General features: G+C 55.0%; 1 protein-coding gene across 1 annotated transcript in view; it reads right to left on the bottom strand.

The window, feature by feature from the left end:
- Positions 1-1023: 1023 nt before the first annotated feature.
- The window catches only part of LOC111144535 (myomesin 2), a 69019-nt gene continuing 45783 nt past the window's right edge, over positions 1024-24259 (bottom strand). The window contains exons 25-36 of the mRNA XM_022498857.1: positions 23888-24032; positions 23718-23777; positions 22728-22795; positions 19776-19889; positions 19494-19581; positions 18947-18985; positions 13550-13655; positions 5627-5790; positions 5358-5394; positions 3799-3821; positions 2693-2748; positions 1024-1497 (exon numbers count right to left, since the gene is read on the bottom strand). Coding sequence (XP_022354565.1) covers positions 1180-1497; positions 2693-2748; positions 3799-3821; positions 5358-5394; positions 5627-5790; positions 13550-13655; positions 18947-18985; positions 19494-19581; positions 19776-19889; positions 22728-22795; positions 23718-23777; positions 23888-24032 — 1218 coding nt within the window. The 3' untranslated portion in view covers positions 1024-1179. The remainder of the gene's footprint in view (positions 1498-2692; positions 2749-3798; positions 3822-5357; positions 5395-5626; positions 5791-13549; positions 13656-18946; positions 18986-19493; positions 19582-19775; positions 19890-22727; positions 22796-23717; positions 23778-23887; positions 24033-24259) is intronic.

Below are 24259 nucleotides of genomic sequence, written 5' to 3'. Positions count from 1 at the left end.
GAAGGGAAAGATACTTTTAAAAATTCTTGCTGATCCTCACTTTACCTCCTATAAAAACCTGCTCAGTGGGCTGGTATCATTAGGGACATATTGAAATTTCAGGGTTTCGTTTACGACCTTAGGAAAATATAACACAATCTCATTGAGCCTTAATGACAGAGACATAAAAATGTTCCGAAATGCCCAAAAGTTTTTTTCGGACACGAGCAATATGTTTAATACAAAACTAAAATGTTAAAGTAGGAATTTGGTGCCCAAGGAATTTCAGCCTCTTCCCAAAGAAGGAAGAAAGGGTTCAAAGAAGGCTGTGTTCAGCCAAACGTTTTGTTTGACTTCACGGAGAGATCCAGCATCAGCCGAATTTCCAGTTTGCCTCCACGGCCACCGCTCTGATGGTTTCGAGTGATGCCTCTCTTCGTTCCAAAACCCCTAACTAGTCAACTGGCTCCCTAAGAAGGACCACGGCCATCCAGGCATCCTGTTTTCCTCTACAGAGAGTTTCAGATCTGCGCCCCGAACATCTCTAAGTCCACACGAGAGACGCGCCTTCTCGGGAACAATGGTCGTGTGGGGCCACTGTCCCCACCAGCCGTGGGGCCGCCATGAAGTCCGGGCAGGTAGATGCCATGAGTGTGATCTGCGTCCCCCTCCCTATCTCCAGATGGCACACTTGCAGGCCCCTGGCTGTGCCACCAAATGGTAATCTGTAATTGAGCCCGGAGAGGGAGCAGATGGAGTCAGGTACAGCTTGATACAGGAGACCACACAAGTTGCCTTTAAAGCTTTATTCATCTACGGCAAGAGAAAACAGTGTAGCCAGGTAACACGCGCATGCAAGGCTCTGCAACCAGGATTTCGGAGCTGCTACGTTGTTACTCCACGGACGGGAAGCAGCAGCATGCCGGGGGCTTGGCGTCCCAGCATCCGCGGAAACCCGAGTGGGCTCCTTGCAACCCACTCTGTTGGCATCTGCAGACGTACGTTGTTATAGCCTATGGCAAACAACCCGGGCTTTCGCCCCTGGAAGGACATAAAAGAATGACAACCAAATGCCAAATTCAAAAGCGTCGGTGCGTGCTGGCCCGTCGGCACACGCGACCTCACTCATGGTCACCCGTCTGAGCAAGCACACGGCACTCGCGCGGGCTTCGCCCCGCCCTGCCCTGGGCAGCCGCTGCGTCACGGGGCCAGCCCAGAAGCCGAGGCCGGGATGAGCTTCGGCTTCGCCTGCTGTGGCGGGGCGATGTCGGGGATCTTCTCCCCGTGCTTGTACACGCTGACGGTGACATCGATCTTCTCACCCCCGTACTTGTTCTTGACGTTCATGCTGTACTTGCCCGAGTCCTCCGAGGTCACGCCCTTGATGGTCATGCTGACGTACTTGGCCTGCTCCACCTTGACCGAGAAGTGCTCGCTGAGCTCGATGTCCTTGTCGTTCTTGAACCACACCACTTCGGGGTCAGGGTTTCCGAACACCGTGCAGGTCAGGTTCAAGGTCTTCGGGGGTGGGGGAGGGAAGAGAAGGGAGGATTAGAAACACGGACGTCGGGCTGCCTCTCCCATGGGAACGGGGCCGCGCAGTCTACCCACGCTCCACGCGGCTCGGTCAGTCCGCACACTTCCTGCACACGAGCGCCAAGCTAGCACGCGGGACCCAAAGACAGCGGGAAGCAAACAAGCTCGCAGCCTCACAGGCAGCTCGTGATAAAGAGCAATGATCATTTCTCCTACTTTTTCGAGTTTTGATCATGGTCTATGTCTTTAAAGGAAGGAGAGGAAATCACACTCTACGTTCTACAGCAGACATGCTTAGCCTGTTTCCCAATGTCTCCTCCCTTCCAGCTCATGGACCCCGTCTGCTGGGTCCTCCAGCAAATGCAGAGAAGACAGTGTCTTATAAGGAGGCATCGGGTACAGCCAAGGCACTGTGACGCTACATGACCATTCATGCTCAGCCCCCAGGACAGCAGCGCTGCTGCTCGCCCCTCGGACACGTCCTTGTTGGGAGACCCACAATGACCCTGGCTCAGGGGCCCTTTAGGCTTGCCTTAGCTGCTAGAGAGAAGGCTTAGACATTTTAGATTTTGGCCTGATAATACTCTCTCAGGTGTCTGCGTCCCCTGGACATGGACCTAGAATGACTGGAGACCTGAGAGGTGCCAACTCGATGTCGGGAGCTCCACGGACCGGCCACAAACTAAACCTCCACTTAGTGCCTCCATCGTGAATTCCAAAATGGCCTGGACTGCTGAGCACAGACAGTTTCATTTCTCCCATGATGTGTTTCTGTCCTCCTACAGGCGGTGATCGGCCCGGTCCCTGTGTTGTGACTGCCACGAAGGGCCCGGGACTGGGGTACGGCCAGGACTGGGGGAAACATCCAGGACCGGGGGGATGCTGGGGCCTGGAACCCACCGTGGCCACACACCTGCTCTGGGACCCCGAGTCATGCACCCTGTCCCCGTGCTCCTACAGCTGCTGCTTGTGGGTTCAGAACGGTAAACTCCTCCATCCTTTGGTGACACAGGGTTACAGAAGCAGCCGAAGACCAGCATCATGGTAGGTGGGGAGCTCCCCGTCCTCTGGGGGCTGAACAACATGCAGTCCCTCCCCCAGGCTCCCCAGGCTCGCCGCGAGAGGGGGACTGCCCTGCGCTGCTGAAACCCCACACCGTCCTGCTGCGCGTCCTTACCTTGCCTTCCATTATGGTCACCACATCAGGTAAGCCTCCAATCACCTTGCCACGATCTGAAACATGAAGGCGACTCAGTTCAAACAACTGTCCAAGGGCCGTCTCTCCTGAGCAGCCCCGTGCTGAGCAGCACGTAGGTACAAGCCGACCCGGGGCGGGGGGGGCTCCTGCACTGTGGACGTAAAGTCTCAGCTGTGCGGGGGACAGCGGTGAAGGCCTTCCATGGAACAAGGGATGTGCAGGAGCTCACCAAGGGCTCCCTGTGGGGAACCCACTCCAGCCAAACGCACCCTGGAGGGGAGAAGGGTCCTGTGCGTCCGGAGAGCCAGGCTTTCCGTATTCTGTGTATTATGACACTCTGACATCCTAGGCTGAAGAGATGGCGCGTCCCAGGGTGCCCCGTTCTCAGAGAGCACCAAGGGCCCAGCCGGCATCAGGCCAACCACCCCGCCCGGAGCCAGGCGGCCTCCCGCGATCGTCCACCCATGGCAACCTCCTGGGCCCCGCCTCCCCCACCTGGCCCGCACCTGGGCCTGGGGACAGGCAACGAGGGACCACCCCTTCTAACCAAAGCCCAGTGAAATAACTAAAAAGAGCCAGGCCTACACTGTTTGCCCCGCCTGCCTGTCCCAGGGAAACCCCAACAAACGCTGGCGTCAGCACGCCCTTCACTCCCGCCTCCCGACCCGGTCCTTCCCCACGTGGCTCCGAGTGGCCGGCCTCCGTCTCGAGGACCTGCGAGTGTGACGAACGGATTTCCTGAGTCTCTGCCCTCCGTGCTCTACCTATGGCTGCACCTGCTGCGTATCTCAGAGAACACGGAGCGAGAGGGGGGAGGTGGGAGGGGAGAGAGGAGCCCCGGACGGAACAAGGAGCCACAGCGGGAAGCCGGGCTGGGCTGGGCCTGATCGGGATGTGTTGGCAGAGTCGGGGATGCGTTGGCAGAGTCGGGGATGTGGGTGTTGGGAGTCGCGGGAGGTCCTCCATCCCAGCCGGCAGGTTTGCTACTTAACATTTAACACACAACATGGAAAAGCTACAGTGTGGACCCTTTGCCCCACCCCAAAACAACAGGCGGTGCTTGTTACAATGTAACAGGTACTTACTCTTCTCTGCAAAAGCCGCCGCCCTAAAAATCAAAGGGAGAGAATAAAAAGAAAGTCGTGAGAAAACGCAACCTCGACAAGCATCGCTCGATTCAAACCTTCACTGGGCAGGAAAGCGAAAGCGAAGAGGACATGTGCTCGCGTCCTCTTACAGGAACACGTTCGCGGCAAGCACTGAGCAACTAGGAGCCGTGTCCGAGCACTTTTCCTGGCGTCTCCCCCTGTCGCCGCTGCGGGTGGTGGCGGGAGGCCCCGTCTTTTGGCAGGTGACGCCCATGGAATAGCTCAGGGCTCAGGCATGTAGTTTGGAGAGATTTCTTTTTTCACCAAATTCATCAGATTGCACTGGAGATTTTTAGATATTTTTGAAAACTCTGGCTCCTGGTTTATCTTAGCTGCCTGTTCGTCCCTTCAACACTCATTTATTGAATGACCCAGTACGGCCACTGACTGACCTCTCTCCTTTCTTGGATGCTCCAAAATTCAGATACGTGTTTAAAAATCCCGAGGGATTACTTAAAAATTCTCTCGGAACAATGGGATATTATCTAGCACTAAAAATATACGAGGCTTCAAGCCACACAAAGTCAGGGAGGAACCCTAAATGCAGATCGGTGCACGAAAGACGCCAGTGTGAAGGTGTCCGCGCTGCAGGACTCCAAGTCCAGGATGTGCTCAGAAAAGCCAAACCATGGAGACAGGACAAGGCCCAGGATCAGTGGTTGACAGAAGACAGGGGACGGGAGGTGTGGACAGGGAGCCCGCAGGGTTTTAGAGCAGTGAGTATGCTCTGTGTGATCCTACCGCTGGGGACACACGCTGTCACACACTTGTCCCAACCCCCAGAATGGATCACACCCAGAGGAACCCCGATGTCCCCCGCAGACTGTGGGTAAGGACGTGTCCCTGCAGGTCCATCGCTGGTGACAAATGCGCCGTCTGTGGGGTGCTGGCGGGGGGCTAGAGGGGGGCGGCAGGGGACAGGCAGGGGTGCACAGGAACTCTCTGCACCTCCTTCTCAATCTTACTGTGATAAAATCACTCAAAAAAATAAAGTCTTTAAAAAGAACGTAAACATATAACATTTAAAAAATTGCTCTGGGAGTGCCTGGGTGGCTCAGTGGGTTAAAGCCTCTGCCTTCTGCTCAGGTCATGATCTCAGGATCCTGGGATTGAGCCCCACATCAGGCTCTCTGCTCAGCAGGGATCCTGCTTCCCTTCCTCTCTCTCTGCCTGCCTCTCTGCCTGCATGTGATCTCTGTCACAAGTAGTAATAAATAAATAAAATCTTTATTTTTTTTTAAATTGCTCTGTAAGACGTGTAGTCATAATTCTAACTCTTTCAGAAATCTGTCATGTTCATCATCAAAAGCAACCCTGGGTAATGATGACTCTAGAAAGTTAATTTATAAAAACATGCACGGGTTAGAAGGACGCCTGTCCTCTGTCATTTTTCTGTGGGTTCCGGGGCCCCCCATGTTTCTGTGCTCGGCCAAGTGGCCCCCGGGGGACAGACCACCATGCAGACATGCAAATCCATGCGGACATGCAAATCTTACTTGAGCTGCTGGAATTCTGCAAAGGCCTCATCGAACGCTGCAGGGAAACGTTGCAAACAGTTTAATGGTTTCCATGTGTTTGGCTTTTCTTTCACTCAGGTGCTTTACCAGTGAATTGACTTAATGAGGGCAAACAGCCAAAGGGATAAACTGATGATTCAGAAAAAATTTTCTCTGAGTGAGAAGCATAAAATCAGAGCACTTCCTCTTCCAGCATTGTAGTGGATCCCTGAACACAAAATCGGGAGAGGCCGCAGGACGGATCTTACCCTGCCCAGACAGGTCGAGGGAGCGCTGATGGTTATCTTTGCCGTCAAAAATCTCGAAGGTGTATTTCCCTTTGTCCTTCTCCGTAGGCTCACAGATCTGCAGCCAGGCCATCTCCTCGCTGCCGCCAATCCTCATATGCTCGCTGGACGCAATCTTGGCATCTCTTTAAAAAAAAATAAAGAGTTAACAGAAACTCATCTCAACTTAGAAACTTATATGCAAGATGGGGCAAGGGACCCTCGTTTGGTGGGGAGCCCTGCTGGGCTGGCTCGTGCTTGTGTCACAAGAGATTTTTCTGAATATTATAAATGTATTAACTACATCAGTAGCTCTAAAAGTGAACCTGATGCCTAGTTCTTAAAGAAACATTCTTATTTAATACATTCTTGTTGGCCACAACATAATAGACTCAAAAATGCTCTCTTTAGACCAGCATTTTTTTTTCTCAAAATTTTTCTAATGACCATATGTCAGTAACTGCACTTCTGGATAGAAACCCCAAAGAACTCAAAGTGGGGACACAAGTGCCTGCACCACGTTCACCGTAGCATCATTCACAAGACCCTAAAGATGACAGCACTCCAATGTCCATCACCAGGAGAATAAAGAAGATGTCAATGTCAGGTACAGAGACAATGCAACAGTGTTCAGCCCAAAAAAAACAGAGGGAATTCTGACACCTGCTACAGTGTGGATGGCCTCGGAGGACATTATACTCTGCGGAGTGAGAGAAGTCACCCGCAAAACACACAGACTGCAATGATTCTACAGGGAGGCCCCTGGAGTACTCAAGTTCATGGAGACGGAGAGTGGGATGGTGCTGGCCAGGGGCTGGGGAGAGAGGAACGGGACGTTAGTCCATCCCGGGGATGCCAGCTCTCAGACTGCCTCATTCCCATGCACAAACAGAAAATTCACCTGTGCATAGTGATTCTCAGTTCTGCAGACAGAAACACTCTTCCAAAGAAAACACACCATGCTGTGGGCTGGCCAATCAGTCCCAAGCCTGAAACGCTAGGCACAGTGAGGAGCCCACGTGTGCAAACTCCCCAGCAGAAACTTTGGTCGGTAACACGCAACATGAACATCGCAGCGGGACAAAGAGGAGGCTTCCTCACGCCTTGTACGCCCTGACGGTCGGCATTTGGATGGACCACGTGGCAGACCATACGTCGTAGACCGGTGGGGAGCTAAGCCCGCCGTGACAGCTTGTGGACTGACCCACCACGGCCGAGTAAAGGGCAGCTAACGTGTATGGAGAGCCTCTTCCAAGCAGAGGAAGGAGACACCTTCTCTCCAATGTGAATGCCCCCGGCCGTGCTACCGCGCCCCTCCCTTGGCTGCCGCTGGTGCTGAGGCTCAGCCTGGAGGCCTCCAAGTTCTGCTGGGTCCACGCACGGCCACGGGGCTCCAACACGGCCGTCTGCACTCAGGACGTGCGCGGAAGCTCCCCGATGAGGTGGGGATTTTAACATGAGCCCCGCACATGAATGAGACTTCTCTGCACCCATCCCAACGCACTAGTCCCCTGCTGGGAATGGCATCGCCCCCTCCCTGCAGGACGGGACAGGATACTGCTTTGGGATTTGCAGCATGTCCCCAGCTCAGCTGAGAAGGGGTCTCAGCGACACCGGGGATTTGTGCTCTGCCTCGAAGGCTGTGCCCGGGGCAGCTGGGCGAGAGGAAGGGTTGCCTGCTCTGCACGTCTGTAGCCCCGGGTGTGGCCGGCCCTGGGGGCTTCCCTGTGCCACGTTCTCCAAGGGTCTGGGGGCTGCAAAGGTGCTTGTCTCTACTTCCACAAATTCAAATACATCGTCCTCAAAGAGGAAGACTGCTGTGCTCTGGGCACACAGGTCAGGATGGTCAGGCATCTGCGTCCATGAGTGTGTGCGAGAAATGGACGGACGGGGACAGATGGACGGGGCGGAGAGTCTGGAGCGGCTTCCGTGGGGCATGGCCAGAAGCCCACGAGTTGCCTGGGCCATGAAAAAACGTGACTGGAATTTGCACGTTATCAGCCACATTGGACCCAACTTTCTTCGACGCATGGAACTCACGCGGCCCCAGGGTCACCGTACACATGCTCTGGGAAACAGTGACACTTTTAGCCCCAGAAGAGTTAAGTTTCTGTTGAAATACGTCCCGTTCGGGTGGTGATGTGTTTGCAAAATCAGCAGCTCACTTGGAGGAGACAACAGCACGGTTTCCTTGTGTCTCTGTCTTTTGTGCTCAGGGAAGAACAAGCACCCAGAGCAGTTGAAGCAGGTGCAGACGGCCTCCCGGCTCCCAAGCGCTGAACACCACCGGCCAGGTCAGCAGCAGAGACGGACAGACACACTGCCCGCCACGGCAGCGCCCGTTCCCCAGCCACAGGGCCCTTTGCCATTCAAGTCTGACTTACAGAAAGCAACACTCTGCAGCCTTGAGAGTGTCTTTGGATGAAGACCACCTGTGTCCGCACGACATCATTCAGCACTGAGAAAGCGTAGATCCCTTGCACTTGGGGTGGGGGGGGGGGCGATGGCAGTGCGTGCTGCTCTCCTCGGGCCCCATGCGTTACCCCCAGGAATGCCCCCTGCTCCCTGAGGCAGGGGTGCCATGGTTCTGCGGCAGTGACCCTGCTCCCCCCCAGAGCTCCAGCTCAGAAAGAAGCTGTTGTCTTAGGACGGGGATGTGCCTTCACCCCTAATCCCGGCTGAGCTGCCAGGACCAAGCTCGGAGCCAGCTTCTTCCAGAGCCCCACACTCTCTTGGGCCGTGTGCTAATTCTCTGCTCCAGATAGCAGTGGAGCCCCTGCCAGGAGATGGCCACACACTGCCCCACCTGCTCTCCCCAGCTCAGCTCTTCCATGGGGACAAATCCCCACCGCCGGCCCCCTCCCCAGAGCCAACATAGCCTCCCAAGCCCGTGCCCTCTCTGCTTGCTTCCCACAGAATTCAACAATGCTTAAGAAGACATTTCTGCAAAGAAGACATCCAGATGGCCAACAGACACATGAAAAATTGCTCCACGTCACTCGGCATCAGGGAAAAACAAGTCAAAACCACAATGAGATCCCACCTCACACCAGTCAGAATGGCTAGAATTAACAAGTCAGGAAATGACAGATGCTGGCGAGGATGCGGAGAAAGGGGAGCCTCCTGCACTGTTGGTGGGAATGCAGGCTGGTGCAGCCTCTGTGGAAAACAGCATGGAGGGTCCACAAGAGCTTCCTCTATTAAAAATAGAGCTGCCCGGGGCGCCTGGGTGGCTCAGTGGGTTAAAGCCTCTGCCTTCGGCTCAGGTCATGATCTCAGGGTCCTGGGATCAAGCCCCGCATCAGGCTCTCTGCTCTGCAGGGAGCCTGCTTCCTCCTCTCTCTCTCTCTGCCTGCCTCTCTGCCTACTTGTGATCTGTCTCTGTCAAAGAAATAAATAAAATCTTAAAAAAAAAAACTATGCTACTATCATATTAAAAAAAAAAATAGAGCTGTCCTATGTCTCAGCAAATGCACAACTAGGTATTTACCCCAAAGACACAGCTGCAGTGAAAAAAAGGGGCACGTGCATCCCAATGTTCATAGCACCAATGTCCACAATAGCCAAACTATGGAAAGAGCACAAATGTCAGTCCACAGATGAATGGATAAAGAAGATGTGGTCCATATGCACAATGAAATACTACTCAGTCATCGAAAACATGAAATCTTGCCATTTGCAGCAACGTGGATGGAACTAGAGGGTGTTATGCTGAGCAAAATCAGTCAGTCAGAGAACGACGCATAGGAGACATGCACGGAGTTTCAATGTTGCCCCCAGACACTAATTACAAAGTGAAAGCTGGTGACGTTGCAGGGGACAGACCTGGGAAGCCACCTGTCAATCAGGTGAGTGCCTGTGTCAGCATTGCTTCCCCTGCACACCGACCATGAAGGAATGCCTTCAATCTCATCACGGGAAACCACGAGGCAGACCCAAGTGGACGGCTGCTCTGCGAAGCACTGGACCAGAACTCTCCGGGAGCACCCAGGTCCCAAAAGCCAAGGAAGGACAGACTGAGGAGCTGCCCCAGGTTCCAGGACCCTGAAGAGCCAAGACGGTTAGTGCACAGTGGCGTCCTGGAAACCTCGCACAACACGGGCCAGGTCTGCAGCTCAGGGCAGAGGACCGTGTCACCGTCCCCCTCCGGGTTTTCCTCCCACGAAGCTGGGCGACAGCCGCGCAGGAACTCTGTGCTACGTGTGCGACTGTCCTAGAAGCCTCAGAGTGGTTTGTATCGTACAGTGAAAGTATTTAAATTATGCTATGCTAAAACAAGTCGTTGTAAGGGACACAAGCACAAAGGTCTAAAAATGAAGTCGAAGACAGGCCAGCCAAGGCTGCTCTCCCAGAGACCAGAGCTGTTCAACATGGACAGGCTGTCCCAGGAGGAAAGTGACAGTTGGCTCCCTCTCCGTCAGATGGTCATGGGACCTCCATCCGGATTCTGCCTCCCGTGGGCAGGCAAACGCAGATATCAGCAATCACCCCCCAAAGTCAGGAGCTATTTGCCTCCAGCCCGGGGGACGCGGCCCTGAGAGACAGGAGCCTCACAAAACAACGCAGCCTGCGAGGGGCTGGAACTATCCAGCAAGTTTTACTCCCACCCCCATGAGTGCCACAGGCACGAACACAGGCCGCCCCGGGCTTCCAGGCAGGTGCACGAGCGGACGGGCTGGGAAGCATCTGTCTCAGGCAGGGAGTCCCGCCGAGGAGGACACGACACTATAGATGGAGAGCTGCTCCCCGGGGACCAAGGTGTCTTCCCCAGAGATGTCCCTACGGTCTTCGCGCCAGAGCCCGTCCTGAACACCTCAGGACAGGCCAAGGGACCACACACATCCGGGGGTGCACAGGAGCCTGTCTGGAGCCTGACGCACAGCTGGGTGTCCCTTCCCCCCGCTGCTTCACTAGATCTCAAGGGCTCCTCCGTGCGCAGAATTTCCCCAGCGGAATTAGAATCCACATTGTTGTAAGACGTTGTGAGACTCGCGGCAGCTGGGGTCTGGGGTTGAGGTTTCCTGGGTGTGGGGACGCCGCTAGGCCTCCAGGGGTCAGCAGCCCGGAGACCCGCACTACGGAGGGCGCGTGAATTTCTCCTCTGAGCAGGAGGGCGCAGTCCTGTCTCGGAAGCGCGGCGCGGCTCAGCGTCACTGTCTGTCTGGAGAGGTCTGCAGGCCTCTCCTTGGAGGGCACCTTCACCCCCAGACACCTTCCTCCGCGTTCTTACTGAGGAACGGCCGTTCTCGCTCCCGCCCACGCTTCTCCAGGTCCTCAGCGGCCTCCGTCGGTCCCGGGCCGCTCCTGACACGAAGAAGAAGTCGGCGTCCCCAGTCGAGCCTGCACCCGTGACGGCCCCGGGCCGCCCTGCGGCTGTCCAGCGGCGGTGAGTCTCCGAGGGAGTGGGCTGGGCGTTCCTAGTCTCCTCCATTTTCCTGTTTCCTAATCACTTATTTAATAGTCGAAGAGTGAAATACGACCCAGCGTGGTGTCTTGGCGCCACAGACCCGCAGCACGTGGTTCACTATCGCTTAACAGTCGAGGAGGATCGAGGCCAAGGTTTATCTTAGCCCTCGAGGCGCTCAAGGAAGACTCGGGGGGCTGTGGAGCAGACTCTGTTTGGAGGGGAGAAAACACACAGACGAGGCCCCTGGGGTCCACGGAGATCTCCGACGCCGCCCCCCTCTCTGCGGGCTCTCTCGACCTTTCCCCTGACGCCTCCTCATCCAGGAGTCACACACCTGACCCGAGCCCTGACTTCTCTGTCTGTCCATCCGTCTGCCTATCTGTTTGAGCCGCCACAAGCCTGACAACCCCGCGCAGGAAGCTGGTGAGAGTCAGACCGGCTGCTACCTAGGTCCCCGTTCTTCCACTGGCTGTGGGGCTTGGAGCAAACCCATCACATTCCTCTGCCAAAACCTCAGTTTCCACATCGATGACAGTGGGGAGTCGCACCCAATCCAGGACTGTGTGACACCATGCGTGTGAAGTGCTTAATGCACAGTGGGTGTGACGGTGACACAGACGTCCTGCCAGTGCCAGTGTCGACACGTCTACCGACCCGCATGTGTGTGTGTGTGTGTCCATGCCGGGGCGAGCATTCATATGAATGTGAGTGTGCGTATGAGTGTGCTCACACGGGTGTGAGCAGTGCGTGCTCATGCAGGTGTGTGGCGTGTGTTCACGCAGATGTCAATGCACCTTCTCATGGGTGTGTGTGTTCACGTGGGTGAGCGTGTGCTCACGCACGCGTGTGTGCCCACATGGGGTATGCATTTGTGTGGGTGCGAGTGTGCTCACACATGTGTGCATCTACATGGGGTGTGCTTTCGTGTGCATGTGAGTGTGCTCACACAGGCGTGAGCAGTGTGTGTCCACGCAGGTGTGCAGGCCCATCCAGTCTGTGCAGCCCAGTGCCTGCTGCAGCGTGTGCCGCTCTGGGAAAGCATGGAGGACGGAGCAGCCCGTCCGGGGACAGCCCAGGGTCAGGAGGGAACACAGGACACACGTCCCAAGCACGGAGGACCTGCTGCAGGACAGCACACACCGTCCGGGACCCAGCAGCACAGGAAGGAAGTCAGGAATGCGCCTGTCCGGGGAGCGCTGGGCTCAGTGGAGACAGATGGACCCACTCGTCTAAGAAAACTGTCCTCCAGGGAAAGTTACAGCACGAAACTACGCCAAGGCTCCCGTTAGCGGGGCCTTTGCCGCAGGACCCTGCCTCGGAGGCACAGACCCTCCCCCGGGGTTCCGCGATGACCCTGCCTCCACCGGACGCCACGCTGGCAGAAACACAGCCCACCGGGGGTCAAACGGGCGAGAAAACCAAGAATATCCACTCCTTACTCCCTTCACACCGGACTCACAAGCAGAGGCACTGGACACACGATCTCACACTGGGAGATCACCGTGAGCACAGCCTCCGCCTCAGAAGTGTGCGAGAAGGAGCATATCTAGAGGTAGGATGTGCTTCGGCTGACGGAACATCAGAAAAAAGGAAAAAAGGAAGAAAAGTGAGGTCCATTAGGATGGGTTTCATAAATGAAGATGTATCACTGAGATTGCAATGATTGTAAATGTGAGATCCAATAAAACAGTTTCAAGCTGAGGAAAACAGTAGATACAATGAACACGTAAAACACGGGGGCTCCGCTCACCAAGGGGCCAGGAGTGTGGTACCCTGACTTCACTGAGAACACGGGCTAGGGACGCTGCCTGTGTCCTCTGGTCGGAGCAGAGATGGAGCAGAAGCCTCGCCCTGCCCCCTTCTTCTTCAGCTCCGGGGGAACGTCGACCTCGGTCCGGCCTGCGTGGGGGCCTGCAGCTCCGAGCAGCAGCTCTAAGGACACCCTTGGGGTGTGGATTTGAAAGACCCAGACCCCAGGGCCGGGCACCGGGGCTCGTCCGTGTTGCGACCACAACAAAAGTCTCGGGTGCTATGGGGGTGAACCCCACTCACCTGGAAAAGCCACAGGCCACCAACAAGAAACACGGAAAACCTGCCATTCAGACGGGACCTTGTCGTTTCCTTTCTTCCTTTAACTCTAGACTTACTTTGGCCCTTCTCTTCTTAATCAAGCTAGCGAGGAGCTGACAGACTGGACACGGGGAGTGTGGTCTCCGTGCACTATCTTTCCGTTAGCTGCCTGCTCCACTGCGGATAACACATGTGCCCCCCCTTTGGTAAAACCCAGACGGTGCAGAAATGTGTCTCTAGTACCTTCAGGGATTTTTCTGTCTTTCCCCTCCTAGAGGTCCCCTCTATGGCCATGATGTCCCCTGCCCCGGGCCAGGGTTGTCCAGAGGAGGGGCAGTGCCATGACAGACGGCCAGGAGCACAGTGCCCAGCTGTATGCGTTGGGCACTGCTCCACCTGTGGCCGCCGTCAATCACACTCATACTTACTTGTGATACCAGTTCACTTTCATTTCTTCGGTAAAGTATTTCATGAAACACTGAAGTCTTATTCCTTCTTCGGTGCAGAGCACCTTCAGGGGAGAAGCAGACGCCCCTGCAGAAAACAAACAGACTCAGACCATGAGAAGCGGCACGGCAGCCGTCAGAACCAAAGATGCAACGGCAGGGGACGCTGCTCTGTCCCGTGTAAACACAGCCTCTGGTCTGTATGTTCCGGCCACACGTTCCTCTCACCCTCCCCACACTGTATCCGTTCACTCCCCGAGCGCCTGCCAAGGCCAGATGTGTCCGAAATCCTCTTTGCTGAATACCGTAAAGGACGCGGAACGTTAGAGAAAGGCTCAACATCTGTCCCTTGGCCGCTGAGCTTCAGAAGAGGAGGGAAATTTCTGGTAAACAGCTCAGTAACGCGGTGAATTCTGTATTAACTGATCTGGAACTTAAGTGTTCTGAGAGATGACTCCCCAGAAATGACCCAGGAAGGTGTCAAGGAGTCGAAAGGCTACGGTCTGTCCTCTGAGATGAGCAAAGACCGGGTAAGAGGGAAGAAGGCAGGAGAAGCCACGGGTGGTGAGGAAAGCCTAGGAAATGAGTGAAGGCGTCGTTCATGTCTCTGGAGTGGGAACTTAGACAGCTGCGCTAGGGCAGGCAGGGGTGGGGACTGGGAGCAGAGATTGTACCAGACACGTAACCTCAGAGAATTTACACAGACCCATGGCGCTCAGGCACCCAGAAGATACTATTTACGGAATCAGCAAAATAAAAGAAAATGATACGGTTAAAACAACCGACAAGGGTGTGATGGAGAAGAGACTTTCGAAACACACCACGTGCTAAGGCTATAAGCCACCGGGGACTTCTGCTACGAGCCCTCCAGACACCCACATACTCCACACGACCCTCATACTCCTGGGAGCTCTCCCGAAGGAAAAATCCCGAATACTGAAAACAGCCTCTCTGTCCACGGATGAGCACCGTACGGCAACTCGTAACGGTGAGCAGCGGTCGCCGTCCCTGTAAGGAGGACTTTGGACCACAGAGCAGCCGCTCCGTGAATCAGCAGTATGGCAACAGTGACTATGGGCAATTATCGACATAAAACGTGGATAATTATCATAAACTATGGCAAAAAAAAAAAAGAAAAAAAAAGAAACAAATTGTATTTATGACTTTGTGTAAAGAAATAGAAACCAAAATAAAAACGGCCGTGACGGTGGTGGTCCCTGATTTCCACTTACTGTCACATGAGCCCCCATAAGGGAAGATCAGCCAACAGACACTCGGGGGGGAACCGCTTTCCCGACGGAGCGACTGGAAGAACTCCCTGAGGCAGGGTCTGTGCGCCCACTCACAGCAGTGCCCCCGGGTCGCCTCTGTGACCTCGGCTCCTGCTGAAACTCACCACTCCCCAGAGACGTGAAGCACGCACAAACCCAAATGCAAAGATGAGAGCCGTGACAGACCTCTCGAAGGCAGGGGGCAGGGGTGAGGGGTAGGGGGCTGTGTGAGCAGAGGGGCTGAACTGATGACCGAGTGCAACATGAGGCCCTGACTTGGAGCCCGGGAGAATGGAGGGTTGGGGGTGACCAACAGGGAGGTCACTGGACACCCATGCAGGGCACAGAGACACCCCGGCCTCCGCTTCCCCCGCATCGGTGCGCCTCTGATCCCTGTACCTTCCGAGAGCCTGAGCTACAGCAGCTCGGTGGGGCGGGGAGGCAGGAGCTCCACTGGGGGAGCCGGTGCGGCTGAGCGGGCACGTGTCTGCCACCCCGCCCGCCCTGGGACGCCTGCTCCGCTCACCTCCCACACGACCCCTTCAGCGTACAGCAGGGCGCTCGTGACCGTGGGCACAATGCAACACCGCCGAGCTCCAAGCCAGAGACGGAGCGCCCTCCGACACCTCCCCGCCCCCCTCCCAGCCCAACTCCCACCCGTCTGCCTGCTCCAGTGAGCCCGGCTGGTCCCCAGCCACAAGCCAGGGAGTCAGGCAGCTCCTGCCTTTCTGTGTCAGGCGTCCTCACAGCACAGCCTCCAGGTTCACCCACGGTGTCCCAAATGACGGATTCCTTTCTCCCGGGGCTGAATATGCTCCTAGAACATCTTCTTTAACTCATGTCGTGCTTAAGGCCCTCACGTTAATTCAAGGCTACGACAAAGCCACCACGTTCTCACCGAGGCACGCACCCTCGCGAGCGCACATGGCGTGGGGGCCGTGCTGGGAGCAGGAGCTTCCCCCCGGGGCCTCCCCCGACCCCACAGCCTCATGTCCCGGACATATCAGAGCTCCGGGGCCTCAGGAAGGACAGCCTTCAGCTCAAGGAAGGACAATTCTCCTGGAAGGGCCAAGGGTCGCAGGGGTGCATGGAGGAGGGGTGCGGGGGGCAGAAGCTGGGCAGAAGCCGGGTGGAAAGACAGAAGGAGGAAGGAGGAAGGGCTGAGAGAGGGGGAGGGGCAGGCACTCCTGTGTCCCTGGCCACAGCCCAGTAAGGGAACTTCTGCAGTGAGCAGCCGCACGCAAGCCCTCTCCTTCCCCGTCCTTCTGTGTCTTGTTTCTTGCTCCTCCTGGACAGAGAGGAGGACAGTGACGGAAAGCGACAGGTGAGAAGAGGAAAATGCAAGCTGGAGACACGAGGTGCCCGGCACGCTCTGGACTTGCCGGAAGCTGGGAACATAAGTGAGGCTGCGGAGAAAGGACGGGAGCGACGTGTCCTCCCCTGGGCTTCTCCTGCATTGAAGACGGGAGGGGAGGGGGCGGGCTAACCCCTCAGCTTCCCTCCTGCTCAGGCCCTGTCTCTGAGACAGCCAACCACACATCCTCGAACACAGAACAGCAGAAATGGCGTAGTCTTAGGAAAGGCCAACTTGCCTGAAGTTCAGGGTCACGTTCCAGACTATTAGAATCAGAATCAGGAAATGATCAGACACCCAGAAGGTTTTCCGGTCAAGCAGAGAGGAAACAAAGGTGCCACCCGTGAAACACAAACTGACAGAGGAAGAGCCACGCTAGAAAATTTCCCAACTCGAAGCACGGACATGAGCGGGCAGACTCCCCGAGGACTGATAATCAAGCCCTGGGAACGGCTGGGAGACACTCTGCAGAACCAGACGGGCTTGATTCCAGCTAGCCGGTCCGGCGGGGAGCTGCCCCTGCTGCCCGCAGCGAGAAAGGACCTGGACACCATTCCCAGAACTGGATTACGAGAGCCTCGTCTCCAAGAATGATACCGACGGGGGCTAAGTGTAACTAGGACACTGTAGCTCCTCTTTTGCCAGATGCATCATTGTGAAGCCTTGATTCCAAAGGCGTAAGGAGCATTCTTACTCTGCGACACAAAACCAAGCCAGCAGGGTATTTAGTTTATGAGAGATACCACACCGAAAGTGAAGTCTGCCACTGAGATTTCCGTCGCACCAATAGGTGTTCTCTGATTAGACATTCAGGAGTCCCATCAATCTCGAAAACCAGGGTATATACTTCGGCCCCCTTTAGAAAACACGTGAGATATTTTTGTAGAATGGCATGATTGCCCCTGTCACAGACGTGTGGGCGATGCCTTAGAGACGCATGTCCCCTAGGGAAGAAGTCAGCAGAGCGTGGGACTCCAGGTCTAGGAACGCTGGCGGGTTTGCTTCTCGCGCACAGCCCAGTAGTCATGAACGGAATGACCTAGAATAAACCACAGCTCCTCAGGGACTTGAGCTCTCACCTGCAAACCCCGGGCAGTTCTGGGATCCCGCAGGACTCAGCGGGCACCCTCGGGGCATTCTGTGGCACAGTTAATGGAGGTCCCTGAAACCCAGCTGAGGAGTTTGTCTTTTGGAGTCTGCATGTGAGTGTGTGTCTGTGTGCGCGTGAGTGTGCGTCTGCAGGCATGTGGGTGAGTCTGTGCATGTGGGTGTGCGTCTGCATGCGTGTGCGTGAGTGTGCACACGGCACTACGGACACTCTCCGAAGCAGCTGGGGGAGGCAGGGGCACCGTTGCCCCAAGGATGAGGGAAGCAGCTGCCTCCCCAGGCCCAAGAACAAAGGCTAGCACTTCCTGAAAGGGCACCGGGGCCGCACGCGGGACGGCGGTCTGGGGCGAGGGCACAGGCGCGGCGGGAACCATGTCTGTCGCTCCAAGACGAAAGCAAGACCAGCACCCAGGACGGCCCAGACGCCGTGGGACGGCCCAGAAATGCCCCATGCCGGGGGGTTGCTGCGAGGACGGCGGGGCAGGAGCTGGGCTGGGGAGGGCGGGGGCTACGGGCTCTGGAGCAGGGGCAAGGGCTGCGGGAAGCCAGGCGTGCTGCCAACACACTCGCTTCAGCGTCAGACGGCGCTCGCTGCTGCCCCTTGCATGTGGGGCCTGTCATGGCGGGGGCCTGGCCTCTCTGGAGGACCGAGGCTTCGTGTGTGTGGTGGGCGGCCCTGCGTCTGCTCTCGGCACACGGTCCTCCCCGCGCCGGAGCAGGGGAGAGCGGGAGGACCTCCACTTTGCACACACACGCTCACTCCTCCAGGACGGCCGTCAGCCCCGCCAGGGTGCGTGCTACACGATACGGTACCAGCTCCACGGAGCGTGGGACGCCAGCCCTCCAGACAGCGTCACGGTCCTGTAGCTGGGGGCTCGGCAGCCCCGGGGACAGCCCGGTCCCTTAATCAGCGTCAAGGCAAAACGCGTTTAAAACACAGTCATGTTTATCTGACGGAGCCGAAGTAGAACTGAGGACAATCTACCTTGCAGGGCTACTCTGAGGGAGCGATGACAAATAAACACAAGAAGGTTTCCAGAACGTCGGAGAGCCCACGTGAGCCACAGGTAAGCTTGGCAAGGGACGTGGGTCACGGCTGGTTAGAGCCCGGACTCTGGGGGCAGAGGGCCCGCCACTGGGCCCCTTTCCTGCCCCCGTCACTGGCTCTGAGGATCTAAGTTATGGCATCTCTAAAAAGCCACATAATAACATGTCGTCCTTCTTAGCATAAAGCCCGACCCACTTAGAAGCTGTTGTTACAGAATTCCTAACCCATCTCCTCGTCCTCACGGTTTCCGTGGAAGGGGAAGTGGGGAGGAAGGATTCATTCGCAAAGCTGAAGAAAGGCTTTCGTAGACATGACGCGAAGCCAGACGCTTCATTATAGCTGTTCAACACCGGTAATACAGAGGCTGAGAGCAGTTACGACAAGGCAATCATCTAATTGCTAATCAGGAGGCCCAAACTGTGTTTGTTTTTTTTTTTTTTTTAATAAAATACGGATCCTAAATATAGTGCTTCAAACCCCTTCAGATGGCGGAAGGGAGCAGCGGGAGGGCTGGCCCAGGTGCCCCTTGGCAGGGCTCTGTGCCCGCCCCAGGAAACGGGGACTTCGGCCCCACACAGACCCTAGAAATCCTTACTTACCACACACTCTGCTCATTGCCAGCACCATGTCCTCATACACTGAAAGGAAGAAGGGAAATGTCCCGTTACAAAGTATAATTTCATCACAAGGCAGCAGTTTCATGTTTAATTAAATTGATACAGGAAGTCGTGATGTTCATTTGAAAAATGAAACACTAAAATGGCAACATTTATCCATAAAAGGCTCCTGGGGGTCATAAATCCCTCTAACCTGTTCCCTTTTTACGTGAGGAATGAGAAAACCTGACTCCACATAAATCCAACTATACATTTAAGTGAATCACTCCCCCCTCCCGTTTTGATCATTCTAACTCCATTACTAATGGGAGAAAACTTGGCTTATGATGACGGACTAAAATGACATTTCCTACAAACGCAAAGTAGCAGCACATATTTTTCCAAAAGGCTGAAGCGGGTGTGAATGCAGGTAGAGATGGGTCTTCTGCAGCACAGCGTCAGGAAACACTTGGAGGCGCCTTCCGAGCACGCCGCCTCCGGTCGGCAGGACAGATTTCTCTGGGGGAGGATGAAGAAGGCTTTATTCTACCTTTGCCAGCTATCTCAAGGACAGAGACATCTTGACCTCTCTCGTCTTTCAGGGTCGCCTTATATTCACCCAGGTCCTTCTTTGACAGCTGCAAATAAAACACATCCCGGACGCACGTAAGATCAATGCCAGGACAGAAAGCGTTATCAGTGATGGGTAGTCACTCCCCTTGCAAACCACAGAAAATTCAGGATTAAAAGGGGGAGCTAATGTAGGATTTCCAAGTTGTCTGAAAGCCCTGGCTCTGTTTGGCCTCCCTCCTGCTCCGGGAACAGCAGGTACCTTGGGTATGAGGAGCTGGCAGACCCCCTTCTCCAGATCCGGCAACGCTTCTGTTTCATACAGTGCATCATCCTTCAGCCACTTGAAAACTGTCTCTTTCTTGGTGTTTGCAACCTACGAGGCAGAAATCTTATGGTTAGGCTGCGAATTACTCTGGCTTTTAAGAAAAAATTCTCTGGGGGGCACCTGGGTGGCTCAGTGGGTGAAGCCTCTTCCTTTGGCTCAGGTCGTGATCTCAGGGTCCTGGGATCAAGTCGTGCATCTGGCTCTCTGCTCGGCTGGGAACCTGCTTCTTCCTCCCCACCCCACCCCGGCCCCAACTTATCTCACTCTCTCTCTGTCTCTCTCTTTCAAATAAATAAATAAAAGTGTAAGAAACAAAGTCTCTGGATTTTAAATCACAGAGTTTTAAAAAAATACCATCAATTTTCATTATAGCCTCAGCCAGAGGCTCGCGGAAGAGCTGTCAGTCCTAATAATGGCAAATACATTTCTAAATTCCAGCTTCTGAAATCATTACGCCCCTACCATTGCATGCAGAAGGACACATCGTCCTAGCCCGTGAAATTACGCAGCATGAGGAGCTCTTGATTTATATGAAATGTCAGTAATAAAAACAAGTTGTAAGCAGTGTATTTTAAATTTATAAACAGTGGGAAGTATTCTTAGAGGGCCATCAAACCGTTCAGTGGCTTTTTGGCCGCGTGACATTTCAGGTGTGTCTACAGAGAAGGGATGAAACCATCACAGCAAATACGCCCGATGGGAATGGAAACTTTCCTTCTACTAAAACTCCTCACAATTCAATCTGTGACACAAGCTTACGTTTGACAAGAAGCTTTGCAGAATTCCAAAGATGAGGAAGCATTTTGGTTCACACACTCTGTTGTGTTCGCCCACGGATGAGAAGCAACCCTGGTTCCACAAACGGACTGAACTGGCCAGGGCAGACTATTGAGACCAGTGACTCTGCGTCTACACCCCACGCGGACTCAGCAAAAGTGATGTCAGGGACACAAACGAACTACAAGCATTCAGACAGCGCGACCGGTTCTGATCGTGCTGTAGTCCGCACCGCTCAGAGCGCCCGTCAGCCATGAGCCGTGTCACCCGGGACAACTCCAGGGCACAAACCCCAGGACAGCAGGGATCCAGGATGTGCTACTGCTCCCACTAGCACCCCAGGACCCGGCAGCACGCCCTGTGGGTCTACAGATGTTTGCTGAGTCCGTGCACCAGAGGCAGGAGCCCCGTTCTCAATTCCAGACCACAAGCGGACACTCGACGGCAGAAGGACGGCAGCACATGGTCCAGCAGACGACCTCCTTCCCGACACTTCAAGATCTTGGTGCCCATACTCCAGGGCCACCCCAACCCTTATGCCCTTTACCTCAATTCCGTGCTGCTCCCCCTCACTCTAGTTTTCCCAGATATTTTCAACTGTTGGCTCCTGCATGCTAAACACGAGCCTGTCTAGCGAGCTCCGACGTCTGTTCTCTGAAACAGACCCCGCCAGCCGCCTGGTCCTAGAGCTGGGGGTTCTCACACCCCAGAAGGACCCACTGTCTTCCCTCTGTACTCTCTGCGATTTCTCCCTCCTGCTCCTTAAACACGGGCACCAAAAATGTCCATAATACCTAGAAAAGAGAGTGACAAGACCCCCGAGATATCATGTGGCACATGCCTGACTCAGTCTCCGAGAGGGAGCACCCCAGTCCCCACATCTGCCACACAAGAACTCTCTAGGGGATTTTCTTGTGTCTGACTGAAATTTATTTTATGGTAAACTCATCTTTTAAAAGATAGTTTTATAAATAAATAAGCAAATATAAAAGATAGTTTTCTGTGAAGTTATATTATGAATGTACATACCCTTGCCTAAATTTTCTCCCCATGTTTCGTTATGCAAGTACATTCAAAAAATCATCTAACGTATTACTAAGGGGAAGACCACGTAGGAAGATTTGCAGCGTCACAGGAGCTGGGACACGACTGCACCAGTTAAGTGTGTCAAACTGCAAAACGCTGCAGTGTCGGTTTCTGTGTTCGGTCCCCCCAGTATCTGCGTTTAAAAACTTCTGACTCGCTGTGGTCAGGGAACCTGAAATACCATCGCGTGTCTACAGAGGGGGGAGGGCACTAGAATGATCTCCGAGCGCACCAGAAGGGAGAAGTCCCACGAGCCCCACAGCCGTGTAAGCACACGCTTGATGCCCTCCTTCCAGCCCCAGCACACCAGCCCCCACACTCTGGTCCTGACCGACCGCTCTCCTCTCCTCAGGCGAATGCTGCCCCATCCCTTATCTCACTCTCCTTGGCCTTCACCTTACTTTTGTCCCAAGCTTTACTGGGATATAATTGACAGTTAACCTTGCTCAAGTGTAAGGGATACATCCCAGTCCTGGGAAATGGCCAGCATTTCCGTCCCCTCATGCAATCACTCTTTTTCTGGGACAAAACCAGGCATTACTGGTCCCCGGTCCCTGCTGTAGCGCTGTTCCCGCAGCTCGTGCTCCTAGAGGTCTGTTCCCGCACACGCAGGTTTGTAGCCGCCGCAGGAAGAAAGGCTTACTTCAGTGCTCGATTCTTAGGACAAAATCTAAGCTTCTTATTTCCAGAACATTCCTTCTTTCTTTAAAGAAACCATGTGAGCAGCATGGAAATTACCAGATAGATGTCTTTCATCATAGCGAACTTCCCAAACGGCCCCTCGCTAAAACTCTTAAACAGTTTAAATCGCCTCTGACTGTCCCCTGCACGTCGCCGCAGCGCAGTCCCTCCGGGAGGCGCGAACACCACAGTCTCCGTGGAGAACACGGCGAGACTCAAAGTGACGCGGCACCCAGCACACTGCACGGGTTCGCATCCCATGACCGGCGGACGCTTCCCGCGAGGCCCTCCACAGCCCCGCAGGGAGAGCTGACCGTCCCCTCGCTGGAGCCCAGGCCTCACCTTACAAACAAGCCGAACTTCACACTCGTCTGTAACACCCCAGTGCAGGTACTCCGCAAAGTGAGGGCCTGGGGGAAAACGGGGAGAGATGGTTTTTTTAAGGGAAAGAAAAGGAAAGCGCACACACGCGTCTGTGCGTGTGCTTACTTGCATCTCTGAAAGCGCTTTCGGCAGAACAGCTGTGCTATGCGACGGGACGGGACGGGGCTGCGTCTGCACTCGCATGTCATTCACGCAATAAGTACCGAGCTCTGCCCCGCAGGAAGCTACAGAGCAGACAGTGGCCGTCCCCAGACGTCCCAGGTCCCAGCCCCCTGACACCGGCTCAGGAGGAGCTCAGAAGGCGGCGTCACGGGGTCCACGCACTCGTGACAGCTACTGGGAGGCCTGAACCCCAGCTCGGACTTCGGACGGTGCCCCAATTGCAGAGGTGACCCTGGAAAGCCATGTCACCGTGGGATGGCCAGACCCCAGGAGATGGAAATGTGTGTGTGGACAAGGGCGAAGGCAAGGAGAGTAGCCGACCGACCCGGAGGGTTGCATGGGGCGCGGCAGGAGTGAAATGCACGTCCCTGGGAAGGGCGGATGCAGCGAGCCCGCAGTCATGGCCGTCTGTCACATGGCTGCTCATCCAAGTCCCTTACACCAAGAAGAAATGAGGGTCTGGGGTCACCTCCATCTCAGCGGCAAACAGAGAGACGACTCAGTTAGCCGGCCGGCCCCTCGGCCACCCTGACCTTGTCCTTGACTCAGGAACAGGAAATACAAACAGTAATCTGTAGGTTCTGGGGCTTTTCAAGGTAGAAGCAAAACAAAAACTCAGATGAAAATAAATGTAAAGTGCAAAGAACAGAAAAATACCCAAGTTTCCACAGATGGGAAACGCCTGACTTCGTGATCATTTGTAACAGCGTTTACAGTCTGAATCTGCCGAAAGTACACTTGGAAACGCTCAGTCTGCTCAGCTCCTGGGGGCGAGCCCAGACCTACCTTGCTTCCTGAGGAATTCCTTCCTTTGAAATTCAGCCTCGTCTAGGACAGCCTTGAACGCTGAAGTCGATATTGAAAGGAAAAGAAATGAGAAATGTTTGAGTCTGTGTGGTCTGAGCAGCTCGTGGACTTCCTCTCACAGGCGCACAGACGCACGCGGGAGGGCGTACCATCTCCAATGAGAACCAGAGAAGACTGATTCTTGGCTTTTCCGTCATGTATCTGCACGGTGTAGGTGCCTTCGTTCTCAATCGTAAATCGGTCCATGACCATCTCGATAATGCCAGTAGCTTTGTCGCACTTAATTCTGTGTTTCTGGAAGCAATGGTGGAGGCAGGGAATTAATGCCCAGCGAGACTCCTTCCCCCGGTTTTGTCTCTGACTTTGACCGTCGCATCTACCACTATGCCCTAAGGGACTGTGACACCCACAAAAACGCAAAATGAGATTGTACCCGTGGAAACTCTCAGTGACCCGTGCATGAACCAAGGGACACGTGTGCCCACCCGGTGAGGCAGCCCGAGGGCTGTGCGGGAGTTGCC

This window comes from Enhydra lutris, unplaced genomic scaffold, assembly GCF_002288905.1.
Source record: "Enhydra lutris kenyoni isolate GAN:26980312 unplaced genomic scaffold, ASM228890v2 scaffoldscaffold11, whole genome shotgun sequence".
NCBI classification, from domain to species: domain Eukaryota; kingdom Metazoa; phylum Chordata; class Mammalia; order Carnivora; family Mustelidae; genus Enhydra; species Enhydra lutris.
This window is presented reverse-complemented; position numbering and strand designations above follow the sequence as displayed.